Genomic DNA, 21384 nt, shown 5'->3' on the forward strand with positions numbered 1-21384 from the left:
CGCAGGAAAGGAAGGAGCAGATATCAGCCCCACCTTGCAGAATGGAAACAGGAGAGCAGGGTCATGTGGACTGAGTCAGCGTGGGAGGCAGGCGGCTACAGGGGAGGCCCCGAGCAAATCTAAACATGACCCCAGCAGAATGGCCCTCACAACAGGCAGAGGGCAAGACCTCACTCACTGTTAAATTAGATTAAAGCACAGAAGAAATTCCCAGGATACACCATCAAGAGGTTAATGAGGAGAAAAGTCCATTTAATTATCATAATCACATGGATCACCCCACAACCGGGACCATGTGTGGACACACCCGTCAGGATACAGAGCAGCATCAGGCGTGTAACACTAGAGCAGACGCAACCCTGGCATGTGCACTATTCACACCTGGGTCTGGGTGAGGAACCAGGTGTGTGAACAGGACTCCTGGTGCCCAGCGCCCACCTTCACTCCCCATCCTCTGATCCACATGGCAGGCTGTCCATGGAGAAGCCGGTGAGTCCTCTGAGCTGCTGGAATCAACGTGCTCTTCCTCCACACACACCCAGGTCCTTGCCTTCAGAGCGCTGGCGGGGACCCGGGTAGGGAGGGAGCCAGGTGTAGCAGGAGGGTGGGAGGCATGGGAGGGACGCTCAGGGCCGAGGCTCAGGTCTCACTTGACTCTGGGGAACGCAGCCGTGCCCTCTTCGCCTGCACAGCCCGAGGCTTCACACACGTTTGCTCTGAGCTCTCCACGCCCTCCCAGAGCCCCTCCCACAAAGACAGGTATCACCCATTTAACAACAAAGACATCGAGGCTGGCGGGACACAGCCAGCAGCAAAAGCGAGATGCCATCCGACTCACCCACAGCTCCATCCCCACACCTGAAGCCTGTTAAGTGCACCAAGTCCCCGGGGCCTAAAGAATCACTGCACCTGGGAAGGTTTTTAAGAGAAAAGGGCTTTATGTGGACTCATCTTCCCCACGGCAGATGCAAGGCCAAGTCCAGGTAAGGGTGCCCCGAGAGGCTGCACCACACCTCCACGGACCGGCAGGTGCAGATGGGAAGGGTGTGTCCACGCACCTCCTGGCCCAGGGCGGGAGCGCAGGGTAACGACGGGCCTAAGCAGACTGCAGGCGGAGTCTGCAGAGGAAAGGGGACCTAAAGGAACCCAGGTACAGGTGCCCGTCACGCTCGTGCACCTCGCTCACGTAAGCGGCCACCTGCCCATCGGGGTCGTGCAGGCTCCTCCGGAAGGCCCCGCTGTCACTGAGCTCCAGGACGAGGCTGTACCGCGGCACGAACTTCATCACTGTCTCCTGGCTGAACAGCTGAAAGGGAAGCACAGTGAGAGGAGAGCGTGACGCAGGCCACATGGAGTCCCACAGGCCAGGCACCATGGCTCTTGTCACCTGCTGTGCACATCCCACCCAGCCTGCCCCCCACCTCCCCACCGGCTGGCTTCCACACGGCACTGCAGCTGCCTTTTTAAAATACCGGCACACCCCACACCTGAACAATTCAGTCAAGAAGTAGCTTGTGGAGCCAAGCAGGGTAGGTGCGTGCAGGGGCAGCCCAGACCAGAGAGTCGGTCTGAGCAGGGAGAGTCCATGCTGGAGAAGAGAGAGCACCATGGCTACAAGCAGGGTGTCAGGGCCCAAGCAGGGGAGATGGTGTCCTGCAGCAGGGTGACCTGGCACAGGCCATGAGCCCTTGAGAGGTAAGGCCCCTGCACACAGCTGGGAGGAGGGAAAAGGGCTGGCATGGGTGCTAGAGCCCTAGCCGGGGCCATGTGATGCTGGGGTCACATGACAGCCGAGCCACGTGACAGCTAAGGCCACGTGACAGGGGACAATGGCTACAGATTGGGACAACCGGGGAATCTGATCACATAGGTATGAAGAAGCATGAGACCCAGGTTTCTCACCCTTAGAGAAGGGAAGTACAAACACAGACGGTAAGAAAACTGGCATAAATCCTGTGGTATTGGACCCAAAGCAGAGATACAGCCTTACTTACGGTTTTCAATTTAAAGAAACAGATGAAGACACATAAATGTAGGTGTGAGGGTCTGTGCACGAACACGTGTGCATACACCCCCAGCTCTGTCACGAGGGCCTGGGAGCAGTGACCCCCCCATCAGTAAGCACACTTAGCACCTGTCCCCTGTAGGAGAAGCCAGGCTCCCTGAGAAATAGCTGATCCCAGAGAGGAGCAGGGAAAGAACGAGAGGAGCCTGAACAATGTGCAGGGCCAGGAAGCAGGAACTACTCCAAGAACGACTGGGACAGATGCAAAGGTCAAGGGGCCATACGGAAGGGGCTCCCACTGGCCACAGCCGGACAATGTGAGCATCAAAGTAAGCAAGGATGGTTAACAGATCATCATCACTGATAAAACCATCAACCCAGAGATCATAATGACACTTACTAACTATCCCCACAAAATACTTATTAATTACAAATGATAAAGAGTAACTTCACAGTGGAAACCCGGCAGCCACCACTGGATGAGGTGATGGGCACTGCAGGGACAAGTGGATACCAGGCACCTCCCAACAGGTCACGCTGAGGACACCGGAGAGGCACAGCCTGAACCTGACCATGAGAAACACCAGGCAGCCCGAGGCAGGGACATTCTGCAGCAGAGCTGACCTGGGATCCTGAAGGTCAGGTCTGGGAGGTGCTCCAGGCTGAAGGGGACAAGGAGAGGTGGCGACTAAGCCAGCCCGACCCTGGGCACAGTCCCATTACAAAGGACACCCCAGGGCCACTGGCGAGCCTGAGTTGGGTCTGTGCACCGGAGGGTCACCCGTATCCGTGGGACATCCTGTCCCAAGGGGGTCATCCCTGCTATAGGAACAGCACTTGGAGTGTCTGGGGGCAACAGGTCAGCCACCTGCCTGCAAACAGCTGAGGAAAGACGTTCTCTGTTCCCTTCCTGCTGCTTTTTAGGCCTGATGTTGTCTCAAAAATAAAAAAAGAAAATCCTCAAAGACTTCGACATTCTGAAGAAAATCTAACCTCTTTTTCAAGTCTGCAAGGCCTGTGGTCCTCTCCCACCTCCCACCTGCCACCTGCCCCAGACCCACCATCTCTCTCCCAGCCATATGAAGACTCCGGGCCGCTCCTGCCCAGGACGCCCACGTCTGGGAACACGCCCACCCCACTGGCCCTTTCTCACGCACGGTCTTGGCTCCTGACGCAGACACTGTTCTAGGCGCTGAGGATAAAGGAGAGAACTCAACAGAAAAAGCACCTGTTCTGATGGAGCACACGTCCCACCAGGGCAGAGATGCATCCTATCAACCAGGGGAGAGATGCAATCACCACGGACACAGCACATCCTCTGATGGGTACCAGCTTCGAGCACTCACTATACTCAGCTAAGGACATCATCTGCATATTCTCATTAAATTTTTCCATCACCTAATGAAGTGCTATTATTCTTTCCACTTGACAGATGGAGAAACTGAGGCAGAGAGACCACGTCCCCTGCCCAGGGCCCCAGAGCTGGTCAGGCCTTCCTCAAAACCCTTCTCCTTGCCCACTCTGTCATTCTGCCCCCTCCAGGCCCCAGCGAACAGATGTAACTCTGCAGCCGACGATGCGTCATTTCTGAACAGTGACCTGCCGAACTCAGAACACTGAAGGTCGTGGGCCAGCCTCATTAAGCAGGTGCCCGCAGCCCTTGGCAGGGCCCAGACACAGGGTTACATGCCGCACAGACTCAGCAATTGCTGCCCAGCACCTTCCAGGACCTTAAGTCTCAAATAGTTTAGTATTTGCAACTAAGGACATAGGCGGAATCCCATGAAGGGGGTAATGAGGCTCCGAGGAAGCAGGAGGAAGCAGGGCAGGAGGAAGGGGCACCTGCAACCACTCAAGGAAGAGCTGAGTTTGCTAGGGACGGGGCCTGGGGGAGAGCGGAGAACAAGAGGGACAGGCAGGGCAGAGGCCCCAACAGGTCACGACAGGGAGGGTGACGATAAAAATACCCAGACAAGGAAACCAGGAGAAAAAAATCAGAGGGCTCAAACGTTTACATTTAGGTTACAAGGAAAATAATAAAATATGTTTTAAAGAAGTCATTAAAAGCACCAAATACTATAAGCAGAACTAGAATTTTCAGAGCTTTCATAAAGGTCAAAAAACCCAATTAGACGCATTTTCATTTTGTTTTTTGAAATCAATAGTTCTCATAGTTACCTTAAAAATCATTCTTTTAAGATACGGTCTCTCGGATAAGAAATCCAACATGGAAAACCCAGGATTGGAGCGAATGGTTGACATACCGACCCAGTAACCCCCAGAGCTGCTGGCTCGGATGTTGTCTGGGAATCCAGGCAAGTTCTCCACAAACAGGTCGGCCCCTCCCTTCATCAGGCCAGACACGTAGAACCTGAAAAATTCGCCCAAGCAGGCAATGAGTGGCAGCCCCCCAAGTGAAGGAAAAATTTTAGCCGACCACCAAATGGGTCTTGGTCCCAATAACTGAATGGATACAACTGTAAACACATCCATCACGAACGATGGCACGGCTGCTCCAAGAAGCCCTCAGAGCCCTGGGCCCACCCAGCGAGAAGCATGTGCGGGAAGCAGGGCCGGACCAGGCCCACCAGCAGGGAAAAGGGCCAGGATCGCAGTCAGCATTCCATCAAGACTCTCCCAGCCCATGATGCGCAAGAAGGCCGAGGAAGGGAGTGGGAAGATGACTCTCTCATCACACAGGACAGGCACCCGCTGCTTCCTAGGCTCTGCAGCTAACACCTCACACCCGCCCGGCCCACAGCTCGGTGGACTTGACATCAGCTCACGCACCTCCTGATCCTCGCCATGGTCAATTCCGCCACCAGGACAAAGTCCTCCGCAGGAGAGAGCTGTACCCCATTGGGGAACCGCAAGTGGTCCAGCAAAACCTTCACCTCCTTGGTCTCGGTGTCATACTCCAGCAGGCTGCGGGCACCAACAGCGTAGGTCACACGGAGTGTCTGGGGGCCCCTGCTGGGCTGGAGCCCTGCTCCCAGTCTGGGCCCTCGGGCCAGGGCCTATGGAGGGGGACTCGTCCTCCACGGGAGTAGCAGGGCCCCCATCCTCCGCTCAGACCAGTTCCAGGCTGGCCCTGCAGGCCCATCCCTGTCCAGGGCAGACCCAGGCACCCTCCTCCAGACAAGCCCACGGTCAGCTCTCTCGCTGACCCAAGCACTGGTTCAGCACCAGGGAGGGCCACCGTGGCTGCAGCCTCACAGGAATCCCCTTCAGAGGTCGCCTGTGAGGTCTCCCCCGGCTGTGAGACCACACCCTCAGACAGCCTGGCCATTCTACCTTCATTTCTCCAAAGAAGAAAGTGAGAACATCTCGCTGTTTCATTGTGTCCGCCACCTGTTTCCAGGAGACAGTAAGATCCTCCCTTAAAAGCTGAGTACTATGCTCAGAAACACCCCAACAATTCCTGGATGTAATAAGCTCTGCGGAGTCACCCTGCCTGTCTACAGCCTCCCTGAGGAGAAGATCCAGAAGGAACACTCACCGACCATCATCCGTCCCCTCCATCACCAGCAGCAGATAATCCCGTCTTTGCCATTTGCTGCTAGAATCCGTAAAATAAATCTTCCTCCCGTCCCGAGTTACTGTAAGATCGTTCACGAAGGACATTTTCCTCCCCTCAATGGGTGTCTCAGAGGACAGCAGCAGTTTTACTTCACCTGAGGGAAGGTGGGGGGTGGGGAGGAAGAAAAGGAAAGAAGGGAAGAAAGAAAGAAGAAAGAAGGGGAGAGACTTGCTTGTATTCTAAGAACGTGTAACTCAATAATTTCAAAATTATCAATCGGCCTAACTGATTTACAAGGAAAAACTAAATAAGCTTCTCCGTGTCCTGACAGAAGATTTATTCCTTCTTACAGTAAAAATCAGTGTTTTCCTTTCTTTCTATTAGGTGATGAATTTTTTCAGACCAGCTCCACTAAAGGCAGGATCCCCCCTCTAAGGATGAGGAACTCCTTTTATCAAGACCAACTGACTTAAAAATCTGGTCAGAATCTTAGGTTAAAAAGGCAATTTTCTATTTGTCTGCTTGAGAGAAATATAGAATGTTCACCTCATCTGCTTTTAAATTTAAAAGCAGGAATTGTAGTAAATCTTTTTAGATTGTAGCACAAACGTTCAAGGAGCACTCAGCGCTTCCCACATATAATCCCATTTAAACCCTCCATAACTATCCTACAAGGCAGGCACTCCTGTCACCCCTGCCCCGTGGGTGAGGAAAGCAGGCACAGAGAGGCTGAGTAACTCTCACACAGCCAGCACCCAGGAGAGCGGGGGCCGCCTGGGGGTCCAGTGCACCACCCACGATGGCAACTCCTCCCTCAGCATGAACCTCCCACTGAAGCACACACAGCAATATTGTAGCACTGATCGAGGTGACATTGTGCTCGGTCAGGGGAGAGAAACAGGAGAAGGAGCTGGAGGAAGGAAAAGACAGAGAGGCAGAAAACAAACAGCAAGACCAGATGCAGAGAAATACACAGAGAAGTAAAGATAGGAAGAGGAGCCTAACATCCTCAAAATGAGTCCTTCTGAGATGCTGTGGCTCAAACACAAAGGCCAGGGGAAAGGAGGGAATGGGCCAGAAGCAGGCATAAGTGAGGGAGGAGCCACACGGTGTGAATACTGGCTGGTATCTGCAAGTAGTATTTTCAGTTCCATTCAGTGAGTAAGAAAAACATCAGGGTCTCCAGTAGACTGTACTGAACAAATTCTACTAAATCCATTTATAAATAAATGCACATATTATTTAAAAGATCGGCAATCATCATAGAAGGAAACAAGTTACTGTCACTTACGTTTCCAGGGATTTACTTCAAATAGCCCTTTGTATGCATCAGCCACAAAAAGGGTCCCGTTGGGCCCCGCCCGGATGCCCAGGGGTCTCCCACAAGCAGGCTCATCATCTCGGGTTTCTAGGGAAACAGACAGACAGGAATCAGTGGCTGGTCCAAGATTTGTGGCCCCTTAGTGTCCAAACACCTCCTCCACCCCATGCTAAACCTGCATCATGCTGCAGAGAACAAAACAGACCATGGCATCAGAGACAGACTCGGCCCCCCGTGTTCCAGCCCCCCTAGAGCTTAGGACAATTGTCCAGCATGTCTAGAGGGACCACACAAGAATCTGGATGTGGACATAAGCACAGCAACTGATACCCAAGAATCAAGTTCACATCAGCATCCTAGACTCAAAGTTAACTCAGGGACTTCAGCAGACACAGGCCCCACTCCCGAATCCCCCAGAACCTCAGGAGTGGGATTTAAGCCCAATAGCTGGACCTGAATGCTGTGCCCATCCAGGGACATGGCAGGGTCCCTCCACCCATCATAAAGGGAAAGCTCCTATTTTACTGCTTAGATCCATTCTCCTGTTCTACTACCTATACTCTTTATAAACCTGTGGCAGAGCATATTTATTGCTGGGCACTCACTGCAGGGCACTTATCACAGTGTGCTTACTACAGGGCACTTACTATACGGTGCTTACCGCAGGGTGTTTACTTCAGGGTGCTTACTGCAGTGTGCTTACTATAGGGTGCTCACCACAGGGTGTGCTCCTCAAGGTGTATACTGCAGACACTTACGCAGAGGCACTTATAGGCAAAATATGGAGTGGGAAAAAGCAGGTTAAATACCCAAATGTAGAGTATGATTCCATCACATAAAACCATGTGTGGGTGTAAGTATCCATGAACAGAAAGAAATCTGAAAAGTTATTCATTAAATTGTTAACAGTTACATCTGAGAAGACTCTGAGGTGATGTTTATGTTCTTCTCCACGTTGTTTGCATTTCACCATAAAAATGCATCATTTTTAGAAAAACATTCTAGCTCTTAAAAAAAGGTAACAAATAAGTCTGGGAGCTACCAGTTTTTAAACAGTGAGTTTCTAAACGCTGAGCAACCTAAGGGTATTTCACTCTGGATGCAGGGCTGAGGTTCCTGAGGGTCTAGTGCAGGAATGCACTCCAGCACGTGAGGAACAAAGCCCAGCACCTCCTGCAGCAGCTCTGGGGTGTGGGGGCCCAGCAGGGCCACGGCCACAGCTGGATGGGAAACTGCAAGCACAGGTGGCAAATGAGGAGCCCAGGCAGCCTCTAGCTGGGCCATCAGGCTCTCCTCCTCCAAGGACCCAACTTCTGGGGAACACAGCAGGGGTCACTGACTTACTGCATGGGCCTGAGCCAAACCGGGCGATGGTCTCTACTTCACCATTTTCAAGTTTTACGACTCGGCCATCTGCTGTACCAGTGAACATTACATCTGTTTAAAGACAGGAGGGAATAAGGGTGTTACTGGGTTAGCCTAAGAACTGTGCTCTCACAACCTTGTACAACAGAGGCGGCCAGTCTGTGCTTTTTATCTGCAGAGAGGAAACGGCAGTTTTGAAGATGAAGGCAAGTGGTGTCTGGGAACAAAAGTCTTAACACGTGCAGCGATAAACCCCACAGGGGCCTCAGAACCAGCATGGCCGTGACCCTGAGGCTGGATCCAGGGCACAGCAGACACCAGTCAAGGATAAAAACAGGATTTTCGACCCTCAAAGAAGCGGGGACCCTCGTGCTGACGCTCAGCACTCGGGGCTGTTCACATTTGCTTCACGTCAGTGTCTGCTGCTGAAGCCGATTACACCCAACCAAAGGGGAAGAACTGCTAGGAAGGCCCTCGGTGTAAAATTAAGCGCTCACTTCAGCAGCACATACACTAGAACTGGAACCACAAAGGTGATGTGCAAATTCATGAAATGCTCCATATTTTTAAATGTATATTGCAAACTCTAGGGCAACCACTAAAAAAAAGTTTTTAAAGTAAGTATAACTGATGTGCGAAGAAAGGAGAGAAAACAGAATCATAAATGTTCAGCTGAAACTACAAAGTCAGAAGGAGAGTGGAAGAGAAAATAAGAAATAAAACGAAATGAATAGAAAACAGTAACAAATATGGGAGATAGTAATCCAACTACAGTTAACCCTTGAGCAACCTGGGAGTTAGGGGTGTCAACCCTGTGCACAGTCGAAAGTCTGTGTATAACTTTTATGGTCAGCGCTCACACCCTCCAGGTCCTGTATTCAAAATGTTCTGCATCACAAGGTTCCACACCCGTGGATTTAAGCAACTGCAGATCGAGCAGTGTTGCAGAATGTATTTATTGGGAAAAAAAATCCACATGTAAGTGGACCCACGCAGTTCAAACCCAACTTGTTCAAGGGTCTACTGTATATCATTTTCAACATCAATGGTATAAAAACCCCAATTAAAAAACAGAGACTGTCAGAGTGTATCAAAAAACAAGACCCAACTATATGCAGTCTACAAGAAACCCTCTTTAGATATACAGACACATATAGATTAAAAATGAAGGGACAGAGAAAGATATACTACACTAACACTAATCAAAAGAAAGCTGGAGTAGTTATATTAATCTCAGAGCAGCTGCAGACCTAGGAACACAATCAGGGATAAAGAAGGCCTCCACGCAATGACAAAGGGTCAACTGTAGAGAAGACGTAACAGTCCTTAACATGTATGTGCCTAAAAACAATCATCAAAATACATGAGACAAAACTGACAGAACTGCAAGGAAGCAGATGAATCCATGATTAGGGGAGGAGACTTCAGCACACCTCTCTCAGAAATGGACAGATACTGATGGACAACAAGGTCTGACCATACAGCACAGGGAACTATATTCAATGTCCTGGGATAAACCATAATGAAAAAGAACATATACATATGTGTAACTGAGTCACTTTGCTATACAGCAGAAATTAACACAACATTGAAAATCAACTATACTTTGATATAAAAAAATAAAAATAAAAAAGAAATGGAAAGATCCTGCAGACAGAAAATTAGTAAAGACACAGTTGAACTCAACAGCATCATTGATTAACTGGATATCAACTACCTCATCCACACAACAGCAGAATATATATTGTTCTCAAGTTCACATGGAACATTCACCAAGACAGACCATATTCTGGGCCACAACACACACCTTAACAAATTTAAAAGAATAAAAATCATACAACGTCTGCTCTCAGACCAAAATGAAATTAAACTAGAAATCAGTAACAGAAAGAGAGCTGGAAAAATCACAAAATACTTGGAGATTAAACAACGTGCACTTCTAAATAACACATAAGTCAGAAGAAACCTCAAGAGAAATTAGAAAACATTTTGAACTAAATTAAAATGAAAATACACCTTATCAAAATTTTCTGGCTGCAGAGAAAGCAGTGCTTAGAAAGTTGTAGCATCAAAGGCATATATTAGAAAAGAAAAAAGACCTAAAATCAATCATCTAAGCTTCCATCTTAGGAAACCAGAAAAAGAAGAGCAAATGAAACTCCAGATAAGCAGAAGAAAGAAATAATAAAAATTAGAGCAGCTATCAATGAAATTGAAAATAGGAAATCAATAGAGAAAAATCACCAAAACAAAATCTGGTTCTTTGAAAAGATCAATAAAATACTGGGTTGGCCCAAAAGTTCGTTTGGGTTTTTCCGTAAGATGCTACGGAAAACCCCAAATGCACTTTTTGGCCAACCCAATAAATAATCCTCTAGCCAGGCTAACAAAAAAGAGAAAAGATAGAAATTACCAATATCAGAAATGAAAGCGCGAACATCACTATAGACCCCATGGACATTAAAAGGATAATAAAGGAACACTATGAACAACTCTATGTCCACAAATTTGATAATGTAGATGAAATGGTCCAATTCCTTGAAAGACACAATCTGCCAAAACTCACACAAGAAAAGTGACAATCTGAATAGGTCTGTATCTATTGAGGAAATGAATCAATAATTAATAACCTTCCAAAACAGTACCAGGCTGAGATGGGTTCACTGATGAATTCTACTAAACATTTAAGGAAGAAATGATACCAATTTTCTATAATCTCTTCCAGAAAATAGAAGCAGAGGAAATACTTCTTAACTCATTCTATGAAGCCAGCATCACCCTAATACCAAAACCAGACAAAGTCATTTCAAGAAAACTACAGACCAGACTTCCCCGGTGGCGCAGTGGTTAAGAATCTGCCTGCCAATGCAGGGGACACAGGTTCAAGCCCTGGTCCAGGAAGATCCCACATGCCACGGAGCAACTAAGCCCGTGCGCCACAACTACTGAGCCTGTGCTCTAGAGCTTGCAAGCCACAACTACTGAGCCCGCGTGCCACAACTACTGAAGCCCGCACACCTAGAGCCCGTGCTCCGCAACAAGAGAAGCCACCTCAATGAGAAGCCCACGCACTGCAATGAAGAATAGCCCCCGCTCACTGCAACTAGAAAAAGCCCTCGCGCAGCAATGAAGACCCAATGCAGCCAAAAATAAGTAAATTTAAATAAATTTTTAAAAAAAGAAAACTACAGACCAACATCTCTCATGTACAAAGATGCAAAACTCCTCAAGAAAATATTAGCAAATCAAATCCAACAATGTATAAAAAGAATTATACACCCCAACCAAGTGGGATTCATCCCAAGTACGCGAGACTAGTTTAGCATTTGAAAATTGGTTAAGTAATCCACAATATCAAGACTAAAGAAAAACTACGTGAACATATATATCAATAGATACAGAAAAAGCATTGACAAAAATCCAACACTCATTTCATGATAAAAACTTTTAACAAATTAGGAGTAGACGGGAACTTCCTCAACTTGATAAGGAATATCTACAAAAACCCTACAGTTAACACCATACTTAATGGTGAAAACTAGATGCTTTCCCACTAAAATCAAGAACAAAGCAAGGATGTCTGCTCTCATCACTCCTTTACAATACTGGACTGAAAGCTCTAGCTAAAGCAATAAGACCAGAAAAGGACATAAAAGGTATACTTATTGGGAAGGAGGAAACAAAACTATCTTCACTTGTAGATGACATGATGATTGTCTATGTCGAAAATCCCAAAGGATCAGCAACAACAAAAAAACCTCCTGGAACTAATAAGCAGTTATAGCAAGGTTGCAGGATACAAAGATAATACACAAAAGTCAATCAGTTTCCTACATACCAGCAATGAACAAATGAAATTTGAAATTAAAATCAGAATACCATTTACACTAGCTTCCAAAAGAATGAAATATTTGGTTTAAATATAACAAAATATGTACAAGATCTAGATGAGGAAAACCATGGAACTCTGATAACAGAAATCAAAGAACTAAATAAAAGGAGAGATATTCCATGTTCATGGATTGGAAGATTCAACATTGTCAAGAGGTTCTTCCCAACTTGATCTATAGATTCAAAGCAATCCCAAGTAGCTATTTTGTAGATAACCACAAAATGATTCTAATGCTTATATGGAGAAGCAAAAGACCCAGAATAGCCAACACAAAAAGCTGGAGGACTGACACTACCTGACTTCAAGACTTACTATAAAGCTCCAGTAATGAAGGCAGTGTGGTAATAGCAAAAGAAGAGACAAATAGATCAAAGTAACAAGATACAGAGCCCAGAAATAGATCCACAACTCATCTCTAACAAAGAAGCAAAGGCAATATAATGAGGTATAGATTGTCTCTTCAACAAATGTTGCTGGAACAACTGGACATTCACCTGCAAAAAGATGAACCTAGACACAGACCTTACACCCTTCACAAAAATTAACTCAAAATGGATCACAGACCTAGATCAAGTAAAACACAAAACTACAAAACTCCTAAAAGATAAAAAAGGAGAAAACTTAGTTGACTTTGGGTGTGGTGATGACATTTTAAATATAACACCAAAGACATGATCCACGAAAGAAAGAACTGATAAGCTGGACTTCATTAAAACTAAAAACTTCTGCTCTGAGAAAGACACCATCTAGAGAATAAGAAGACAAGCCACAGACTCGGAGAAAATATCTGCAAATGATGCACTTGATAAAGAACTTGTATCCAAAATATATGAAGAACTCTTAAAACTCAACAATAAGAAAATGAACAATCCAATTTTTAAAATATCCCAAAGACTTAAACAGATACCTCACCACAGAAGATATACAGATGGCAAATAAGCACATGAAAAGATGCTCCACATCATACGTCAGCAGGAAATTGCAAATTAAAACAGCCATAAGATACCACTTCACACCTATTAAAATGGCCAAAATCCAGAACACTGACAACACCAAATGCTGGCGAGGGTGTGGAGCAACAGGAACTCTCATTCATTGCTCGGGGGGGGGGAATGAAAATGGTACAGCCACTTTCAAAGACAGTTTGGCAGTTTCTTATGAAACTAAACATACTCTTATTATATGATCCAGCAATTATTTTGGTATTTGCCCAAATGAACTGAAAACTTAAGTCCACAAAATAATTTGCACACAGATGTTTACAGCAGGTTTATTTATAATTTCCAAACCTTGGAAGCAACCAAAATGTCCTCCACTAGGTGAATGGAAAAATAAACTATGCTACATCCAGACAATGGAATATTATTCAGCAATAAAAAGGAATGAGCTATAAAGCCATGAAAAGACATGGAGGAACCTTAAATGCATATCAGTAAGTGAAAGAAGTCAATCTGAAAAGACTATATGCTGTATAATTCTAACTCTAAGACATTTTGAAGAGGCAAAACTAAGGAGACAGGAAACATCAGTGGTTGCCAGAGGCTGGGGGCAGAGAGGGATGAAGAGGTGGAGCACAGAGGATTTCTGGAGGGGCAGTAAAAATTCTCTGTATGATACTATAACGATGGATGCATGTCATTAAACATTTGTCCAAACCCACAGAACATACACACCAAGAGTGAACCCTAATGTAAACTGCGGAATCTGGTGATGATGATGTGTCAATGGAGGGTCATCAATTATAACAAATGTACCATCTTATGGGAGATGTTAATAATGGGGCAAGGGGCTTCCCTAGTGGTGCAGTGGTTAAGAATCCGCCTGCCAATGCACAGGGCACTGGTTCAAGACCTCATCCAGGAAGATCCCACATGCCGCAGAACAACTAAGCCCGTGTGCCACAACTTGAGCCTGCACTCTAGAGCCCGCGAGTCACAACTACTGAGCCTGTGTGCTACAACTACTGAAGCCCCCGCGCCTAGAGCCCGTGCTCCACAACAAGAGAAGCCACTGGGATGAGAAGCCCACATACTGCACGAAGAGTAGCCCCCGCTCACCGCAACTAGAGAAAGCCCCCGCACAGCAACCGAAGACCCGATGCAGCCAAAAATAAACAAATAAATAAATTTTAATAATAATAATGGGGCGAGTAGGGGGTAGGGGATATACAGTAAATCTCTGTACCTTCCCCTCAATTTTGCTGTGACTCCAAAACTGTTCTAAAACATAAAGTCTACTTAAAAAATTAAAGGATGTTCATCAGCACCTCCTGAGGCTAGTGTCTCCCTCCACTGTCAGCAGCAGTGGGTCCCCAGGGCCTTTGTGAGGTTCACACCTGCAGGGAGTAACCAGAAATATCACCAAAGGACAAGCAGCTCCTTTAAGAGAGAAAAGGGAGGCGTGATGACAGAGCAAGATGAGGTATCAGGCCAAGTAGAAAAGAAAAGCATCCTCTGAGAGATTTTTTTAAAAATCACTATAACTCCTCAAGGTTCCAGTTTTAAATGTCAATACTGTTTTTTTCAAGCAAAAACACAAAATCTGTGAAATTAATAAACATCAAAATCTTTTTAAGAGAAATATGAAGCTCTATCATGAAGTGCCCATCCCTCCTGAACAATTCTGACTTTGCCAAAGAGCAACCACCAACTGCAGAAACACCCAGTCCTTGGGCCAGCCTAACAGTAGGGCTGGGAAAGAGGGGCTGGTCCACAGCAACAGAAGTGGAGGCGTGGGCCTGACAGGCCTTCGGAAGGAAACAGAAGCACACTGGCTGCCCATGCCCACGGCCGTTCCACCATGCTTTGGAAAGACGGCCAGTGAGCCGAGGTAAGAAGTGGCTGGGAAATCCTCACATCTCAACCCTTGGCAACCTTTTAATTATATTTTTTGATTCCTGAGCTTAATTCTCATTCTAACAGACAGAAAAGACCTGTTCCAGGTTGCTACCGACTCAAGAATTAGAACCAGACCCTATACCAGTTCTTAGGTTTGAGCAAGTTTGAAGCAGATGGTTACCCTTAAATGTACCCACCAAAGTGAGCTTTAAAAAAAAGTGGAAATATTGAAAATGGTTCCTGTTCTTTTCAAAAATGAAATCTACATAAAGACAATCTATGCTAGGAACGTCCTATCAAGTAACACCTACCCAATGTGATAAATGAACTAAACACCAATGTTTATCCACGTTTTTTCCATTCTCCTTTCATTTTAAAGGGTCCAACAGTTTGAGCAGAATAAAATGCTTCACAGACATGAACTCAAAATCACCCAGCACTAAAATGACCTCCAACTCTCGGAGAGGTGAGAGGCTCCCGCAGGGCATCTGGTGGACAAACACGCGCATGACTGCAGCCAAGAAGGCTGCCCGGGGCTCCCCACGGAGCTGCCCCCACAGGACCCCACTCAGGCAACAGACAGCGCCAAGTCCCAGGGGTCTACTTACCCCCGATATGTGCTATGGACTCTGGCCCAACAAGCTGATTTTCAAAAAGCCTTTCCGCCTGTCGTAACTTCGTATTTGGTTGCAGGACACCAAGCAAGAGCGGGGGTTCTCTGAAGCTGTAAAATAATGCAATTATAGGGATTTGTCTATAAAAGTACATGAAGAAAGTATTTACGGAGGATCTACAAGGACCTACACGCATAACTCCCCATTCTTTGACAAAGCACACGTGTTTTAATAACATCCTTAGTTGCCAGAAGCACAAGTTAAGAAAAAGAACTTCCTGGGATATCAGGAAAGGTCATAGCACAAAAGAGAACTGAGAACGTAAGCGTGGCTGATGCAAGAACTCCGCACGCACAGCCACCTGAGGCCACCGGGCCTCCGCCCACCCATCCAACCTGCTCCACCCTGCGGTTCACACACCAGGCCTTTATTCTTCCCCGGGCTGCCAGGCCATCCGGGTCCAGCTGAGACAGAGGGAGCAGAGTGGACATTTCACAGTGACAGCCTCACCTCCCGCTCCAGAGGGAACAGAAGACGGCTGGGCCTGGCACCACAGCCCCAGCGTCCGCACACGCGCACCTGTCTCCCGTCTGTCACTCTTGGGGGCCCCCCAGCTCCCTCTGGCCTGGACCCCTCCCCGCACGCAGAAGCAGCCCCAGGAGCTCTCCCCTCTCCATCCACAAGCAAATATGCCATTTCTCCCAACCCGTCAGCAACTCTTGCTGATGCCACCTGTACAAGTCAGGTCCTCTGCTGCCAGCCTGGTCCACGCCACCATCTTCCCTCCCCACCTCCTCCCTTGTCCCCCACAGTCTGCTCGCAACCCAGCAGCACACCTGCACCTTGGGAAACACAGTCAGATCACAGCATCCGCCCCTCAAACCCCTGCAACGGTCCCTCTCCCCCGGAGCCAAGGTCTTCCATGAGCTCCTTGCCCTGAAGTCCGGCCACAGCCTCATCTCCTCCCCTAACTCTGCCTCCCTGCTGGTCCCTGAGGGCACCAGGCATCTCCCATCCTAAGTCTGCTGCCTCCTCCCCATCGCCTTCTCAGTGAAACCTGCTCCCACCACCCGATTTAGCGTCCAACACCGCCCCCAGAAGCACAGACCCCACCCCACTCGACTTTGTTGGCAGCACTTTGCAGCTCTCACTTCTCTATGTCAACTGTCTGTCCCCACGAGAACACATGAGATCAGGGATTTGTTGTGTTTTTTCCCTGTTGTATCCTGAACACCTGGCACCCAGGAGGCTCCTGGGGAGTACCGTGGTTGCGGGGGGGAGAGCTCCCACTTCTCCCCCACCTCGCCCACCAGCGTGGGACAACCAAGTGGGGGGTGGCAATGTGGGAACTCTCCACCCCCATCCCCCTCCAGGCAGAACTCTTCACTCCCATCCGCCCCCTACTCAAGATACAGCACAACTCCCCCCCAAATTAAATCCCCCCGCTTCACCCTCTGCTGCCTCCCAATTATGGCTTTCTACCTGCTTTTCAAAAACACACTCTTGGGTTAACTAAGGAGTTTTATTTCCAAAGGTGGAGAGTAGGACCATGACCTGTCACACAGCTGGGTTCAAACTCTGCCCGGGAAGGTCACACCTCCCAAGGTACAGGTCCATGTGTAAACAGAACAATGGACGAGCACACAAAGCAGAGGAGCCCCCAGCTCGAGACTCAACCTTCCTCTACCCACGTGGACACTGCCGGCCTCCCCACACTCAGGAAGTCTTCAGGGAACGGCTGCAGCATCAAACTAGTCAGTGTATCACGTACCGTCCCTGCCCCCAAGGAGCCTGAGTAATGTCCACGGGGAGACAAGGAAACAGGAGAAAATGCAAAGGACAGGCAAAAAGGTCCCCCAGGTCCGCCGCTGGGCGCAGAAGCATCAGGGAACAACAGCCCAGGAGGCCCAGCCCAGCACCGCGGGCCGGCCCAGGTCCCATGGACTCGCATTAACTCGTTAATTGTTAACTCCTATTCACTAGTGCTACTCCCCCTAACTTCAGTCACCACTTATGCTCAGTTTCCAATTTTATCCTATTTCTCGCCATGGTTCCATCTGATCAGGATCACTCTTTAGTCTTCCTTCTGAGGTGGAACTGATGAAATGCCCCCCCAACTGTGAGCTGTGACTGTGTCTCACAAGCATGTGGTCAGGACACGGCCCATGGGCCCCAATTCAGCATTGGTCACTGCAGCCTCCACCCACCACTTCGTGGAAGGACTCAGCTCCATCCAGAAAGGAACAGAAGCATTATTTTTCATAAAAGGATAGGACTGTTTCTGCCATTTTTAAACCATATTTTTCAGTTACTGTAAAATTTAACATAAAAAACACAGTGTTTCAAAGAAGAGATTTTTGTGGCTATGATTTTAAAACCAACAGGAATAGTAATTCTTCTAGCAACTGAAAGCTATTACCATTACTGTCAAAAGTATGCATTTTATTAGCAGAGTGAAACTGTAAAACTCAAAGATAATAAATAAATAGTAGCAACAAAGTGTTACAGGTGGTCAGGGATATGAGGAGCAAATAGAAACACAAACAATAAAACTCAGGCAAGGCCCACGGGAGACCTGCAGGGGAAGGAGAGAGACAGTGTCCCATGCCCCCTGACCCCTTCGGTAGGGAGACACACTGGGGTCCTCAGAGATGCTCAGGAAACCTCTGAGCCACCCAACCCCTCTGGTTCCACGAGCGGACGCTCCTGTGCAGTGAGCATCACTAAGCTGATGCAAGTTTCCCGCGCCCGTGCCAACCACAGGTGATCACACCACCGCGCTCCCATCTCTCCACATCTAAAATGTTTCCTGACGCACGCTGGGCAACACCCTCCAGGAATCGGGATGTCACGTGTGTCGTGTCCACTAGTCCCCAATCTTCCTAACAAGGAAAAGAAGGCTGCTCTGCACAGCAGGATCTGGCCAAGTCTGGCAGCCTTCCCGGTGACTCTGCTCCCTAAGGACTGCCACCAACTGCATAACAAGCCACCCTGGAAGGGTCTTCCCTGGTCTTGCGCCCTCTGGGTCTGTCTGTCCTCTGTTTTCCTGAATCCCCTGCTGATAGAGCCCCCAGGACACCTCCGCCAGCTGAGCCCCACCAACACTGAGACCGCACCGCTCGCCCTAGTCGGTGGGTCTCCCCCTTTCTTGCTCATTTTGCTCTGAAGGGAGTTTTACAAAAGTCCTGTTTGCTGCTGTTATCAGCACTTTTCCCCAAACCCCAGATCATTCCCGTTTTCACCATCTGCCAGCCTTCTGCCTTCACTCTGGCTTTGGGGGTCCACACCCCCAATGTGGGAGCCAGTCATCCCGTAACTCTGAGCCCAGGAGAGGCCCGTCAGCCACGCCAGTTTCTCTGGGTTTCTCCTCACCCGGCACATCTACTCCACAGTCAGGGCTCATTCTGCACAACCTCAAAGGCTTCCTGACCTCGCTCCCCTCCAGGCTGTCAGGACTTCACACCTTCTTTCCCCAAATTTCTTCACTACTCTGCACAATAAATGACCTCTACTGAGATCACAGGTCTTCGGTCATGGAAGCTCTAACCCTCCCTGTCCCCTCAGATGCCGGATGCTCACCTGCTCCCCGCTGCCTCCTCTCTCCAAGGCCAGCTCCCCAGCCCAGGTTTTGATCCCCAGCTGTGGACACAATTCATGCTCCTTCCTGGCCAACTGGATTATCCAGAAAGGCCCAGGCAGTGTGCATTTGGGGCAGGCTTAGCCACATCCTTCTACACAGTGAGAGGGTTGGCAGGAGGGGGCCCCTTGGAGAGGATGTCCAAGACACCACCCACTATGAAGCCTCAACTCTCACTCACAAACCACCAATGTGTTATTCAGTTGTACCTGTTAGATTCTCTCTATACTGAGACAGGGTTCTTATCTGAAGCTTTTAAGTCTTACATGAACTCACTCACCGTAAACTTCAGACAGCCTCATCACCCTGGGTGGTTCTGAGGGGAAACAGGAACTTCCTGAACCAGACTGCACAGCCCTTGATGTCATAAATAATCACACCAAGAGGAGCCTGGCTCTGCATGACTGTAATTACAAATGTGAATACATTCACAAGACCCTGAGGTGTATACTATTTTTTCAAGTTATAATGGACTGCATTACCCACAGATCCCCACTGATAAAGGGTAACTTAGGAAAAATAGAACAGTAATTACAAGGTTTACTAAAAATCAGCTACTTATAAATCCTTATTCCAGCAAACATATTTGTGACTGCTGAACAAATAGCACTTATCAATTAAAAAAAAATCAGTTACTTAAAAAATTTAAAGAAGGCAACTTGAACTTAACCTTCGTTTATGTGTGCTTTTGACACTTCAAATGAATTCAGGTTAATCATCTCTAATACTTAAGCTTCTCTTGTTTGGGATTTTTCTGGTTTTTAATTTGGTTTGTACAGTTTTGTTTTTGAAACAGTAACATGGATAATACTGTACAACATCTAACTTAACATGAAACACAAGCACTAAAGAAATCACAAATCTCTATTTCCCATAATAACCTACCTTTCAGAGCAGGTTGGTTTATCAGTCGAGAAGTCGTTTCAGCCCGTTTACTATATTTTGTCAAGCAGCACACCCAGAACCCCAAGTTGTGCAGCAGCTCACCTGAGAGGCTGTGGGTCTATGGGAGAGTCCAGCAGCATCATGGCGCCAAGCAGGGGGATGGTGAGGAGCACAGCCAGCATCACGAAGGTGGCTCGGAACACTCTGCCACTGAAGGAGCTGCCAGAGACAAAGCACGTGAAGGCACTGGGCAGGGCTCAGGCGGAGTGTCCGCAGTCTCGGCCCTCTAGGCAGGGGCAGCCCGCCTGGTCTGCCCGCCACCACCTCCATGTCAGTGACTAAAGGTCAGCACTGTCTGCACTCCATGCCCTTGCTCTTTTGTTAACCTTTCAGTGTGTGGGACACTCTTCTTGGTTATTTCCAAGGTAGTCTGCTAAGGTGGATCTTGGATCCTCTAGCAGAGGTTAAAAGTGGGCAAACCCAAAGAACTGATGGACACAAATGACAGAGGAGAGAGTGGCACTGAGGCAAGGAGCCACCCTCATCCACGGGGCAGACAGCATCCCCCAGCCACCACTTCTGGCCACCTGGACTCAAAGAAGCAATGCTCAGAGACAAACTCAAGAAGGAAATAGGGCGTCCCTGGTGTCACCGTGGTTAAGAATCCACCTGCCAATGCAGGGGACACAGGTTCGAGCCCTGGTCCGGGAAGATCCCACGTGCTACAGAGCAACTAAGCCCATGCGCCACAACTACTGAGCCTGCGCTCTAGAGCCCACGCACCAAAACGACTGAGCCCACGTGCCACAACTACTAAAGCCCACGCACCTAGAGCCCATGCTCTGCAACAAGAAGCCACTGCAATGAGAAGCCCACGCACCGCAACAGCCCTCCCTCGCCGCAACTAGAAAAAGCCTGCGTGCAGCAACGAAGACCCAACACAGCCAAACATAAATAAATAAATAAAATTAATTTTAAAAAAGAAAAAAGAAGGAAACAGAAGCAGAACGTCCTGAGCATCCAACCCCCAACCATTTTGGGCATTGCACCTCTAAGAGCTCAAGAGGTGACCCCAGCTCTTCTGCCTGGGAGAAGCCTGACAGATACAGTTAGAGAACCTACAAAATCACAGCTCCAGGCCATCACTGAGAAAGTCCTGGGACCTCTAGTGAAGCGTGTGGACAAATGACCACTGGGGACTGAAACTCCTCTCCAACCATCTTCATACACATCCTCACTCACCCATGGACCAGGGAGCATGTGAAGCCTCCTGCTAAGAAATAAACTGCCCAGGATCACTATTTCCTT

At 48.1% G+C, this 21384-nt stretch overlaps 1 protein-coding gene across 2 annotated transcripts in view; it reads right to left on the minus strand.

Annotated features, from left to right (window-relative positions):
- Nucleotides 1-231: 231 nt before the first annotated feature.
- The window catches only part of APMAP (adipocyte plasma membrane associated protein), a 28441-nt gene continuing 7288 nt past the window's right edge, over nt 232-21384 (minus strand). Inside the window, exons 2-9 of one of the 2 annotated variants that reach the window (XM_059037598.2) lie at nt 20179-20295; nt 15549-15664; nt 8191-8283; nt 6817-6933; nt 5505-5679; nt 4796-4930; nt 4184-4376; nt 232-1306 (exon numbers count right to left, since the gene is read on the minus strand). In XM_059037598.2, coding sequence (XP_058893581.1) covers nt 1097-1306; nt 4184-4376; nt 4796-4930; nt 5505-5679; nt 6817-6933; nt 8191-8283; nt 15549-15664; nt 20179-20295 — 1156 coding nt within the window. In that variant the 3' untranslated portion in view covers nt 232-1096. The remainder of the gene's footprint in view (nt 1307-4183; nt 4377-4795; nt 4931-5504; nt 5680-6816; nt 6934-8190; nt 8284-15548; nt 15665-20178; nt 20296-21384) is intronic. The other variant, XM_067012991.1, reaches the window with a different exon arrangement.

This window comes from Kogia breviceps, chromosome 14 (assembly GCF_026419965.1).
Source record: "Kogia breviceps isolate mKogBre1 chromosome 14, mKogBre1 haplotype 1, whole genome shotgun sequence".
NCBI classification, from domain to species: Eukaryota; Metazoa; Chordata; class Mammalia; order Artiodactyla; family Physeteridae; genus Kogia; species Kogia breviceps.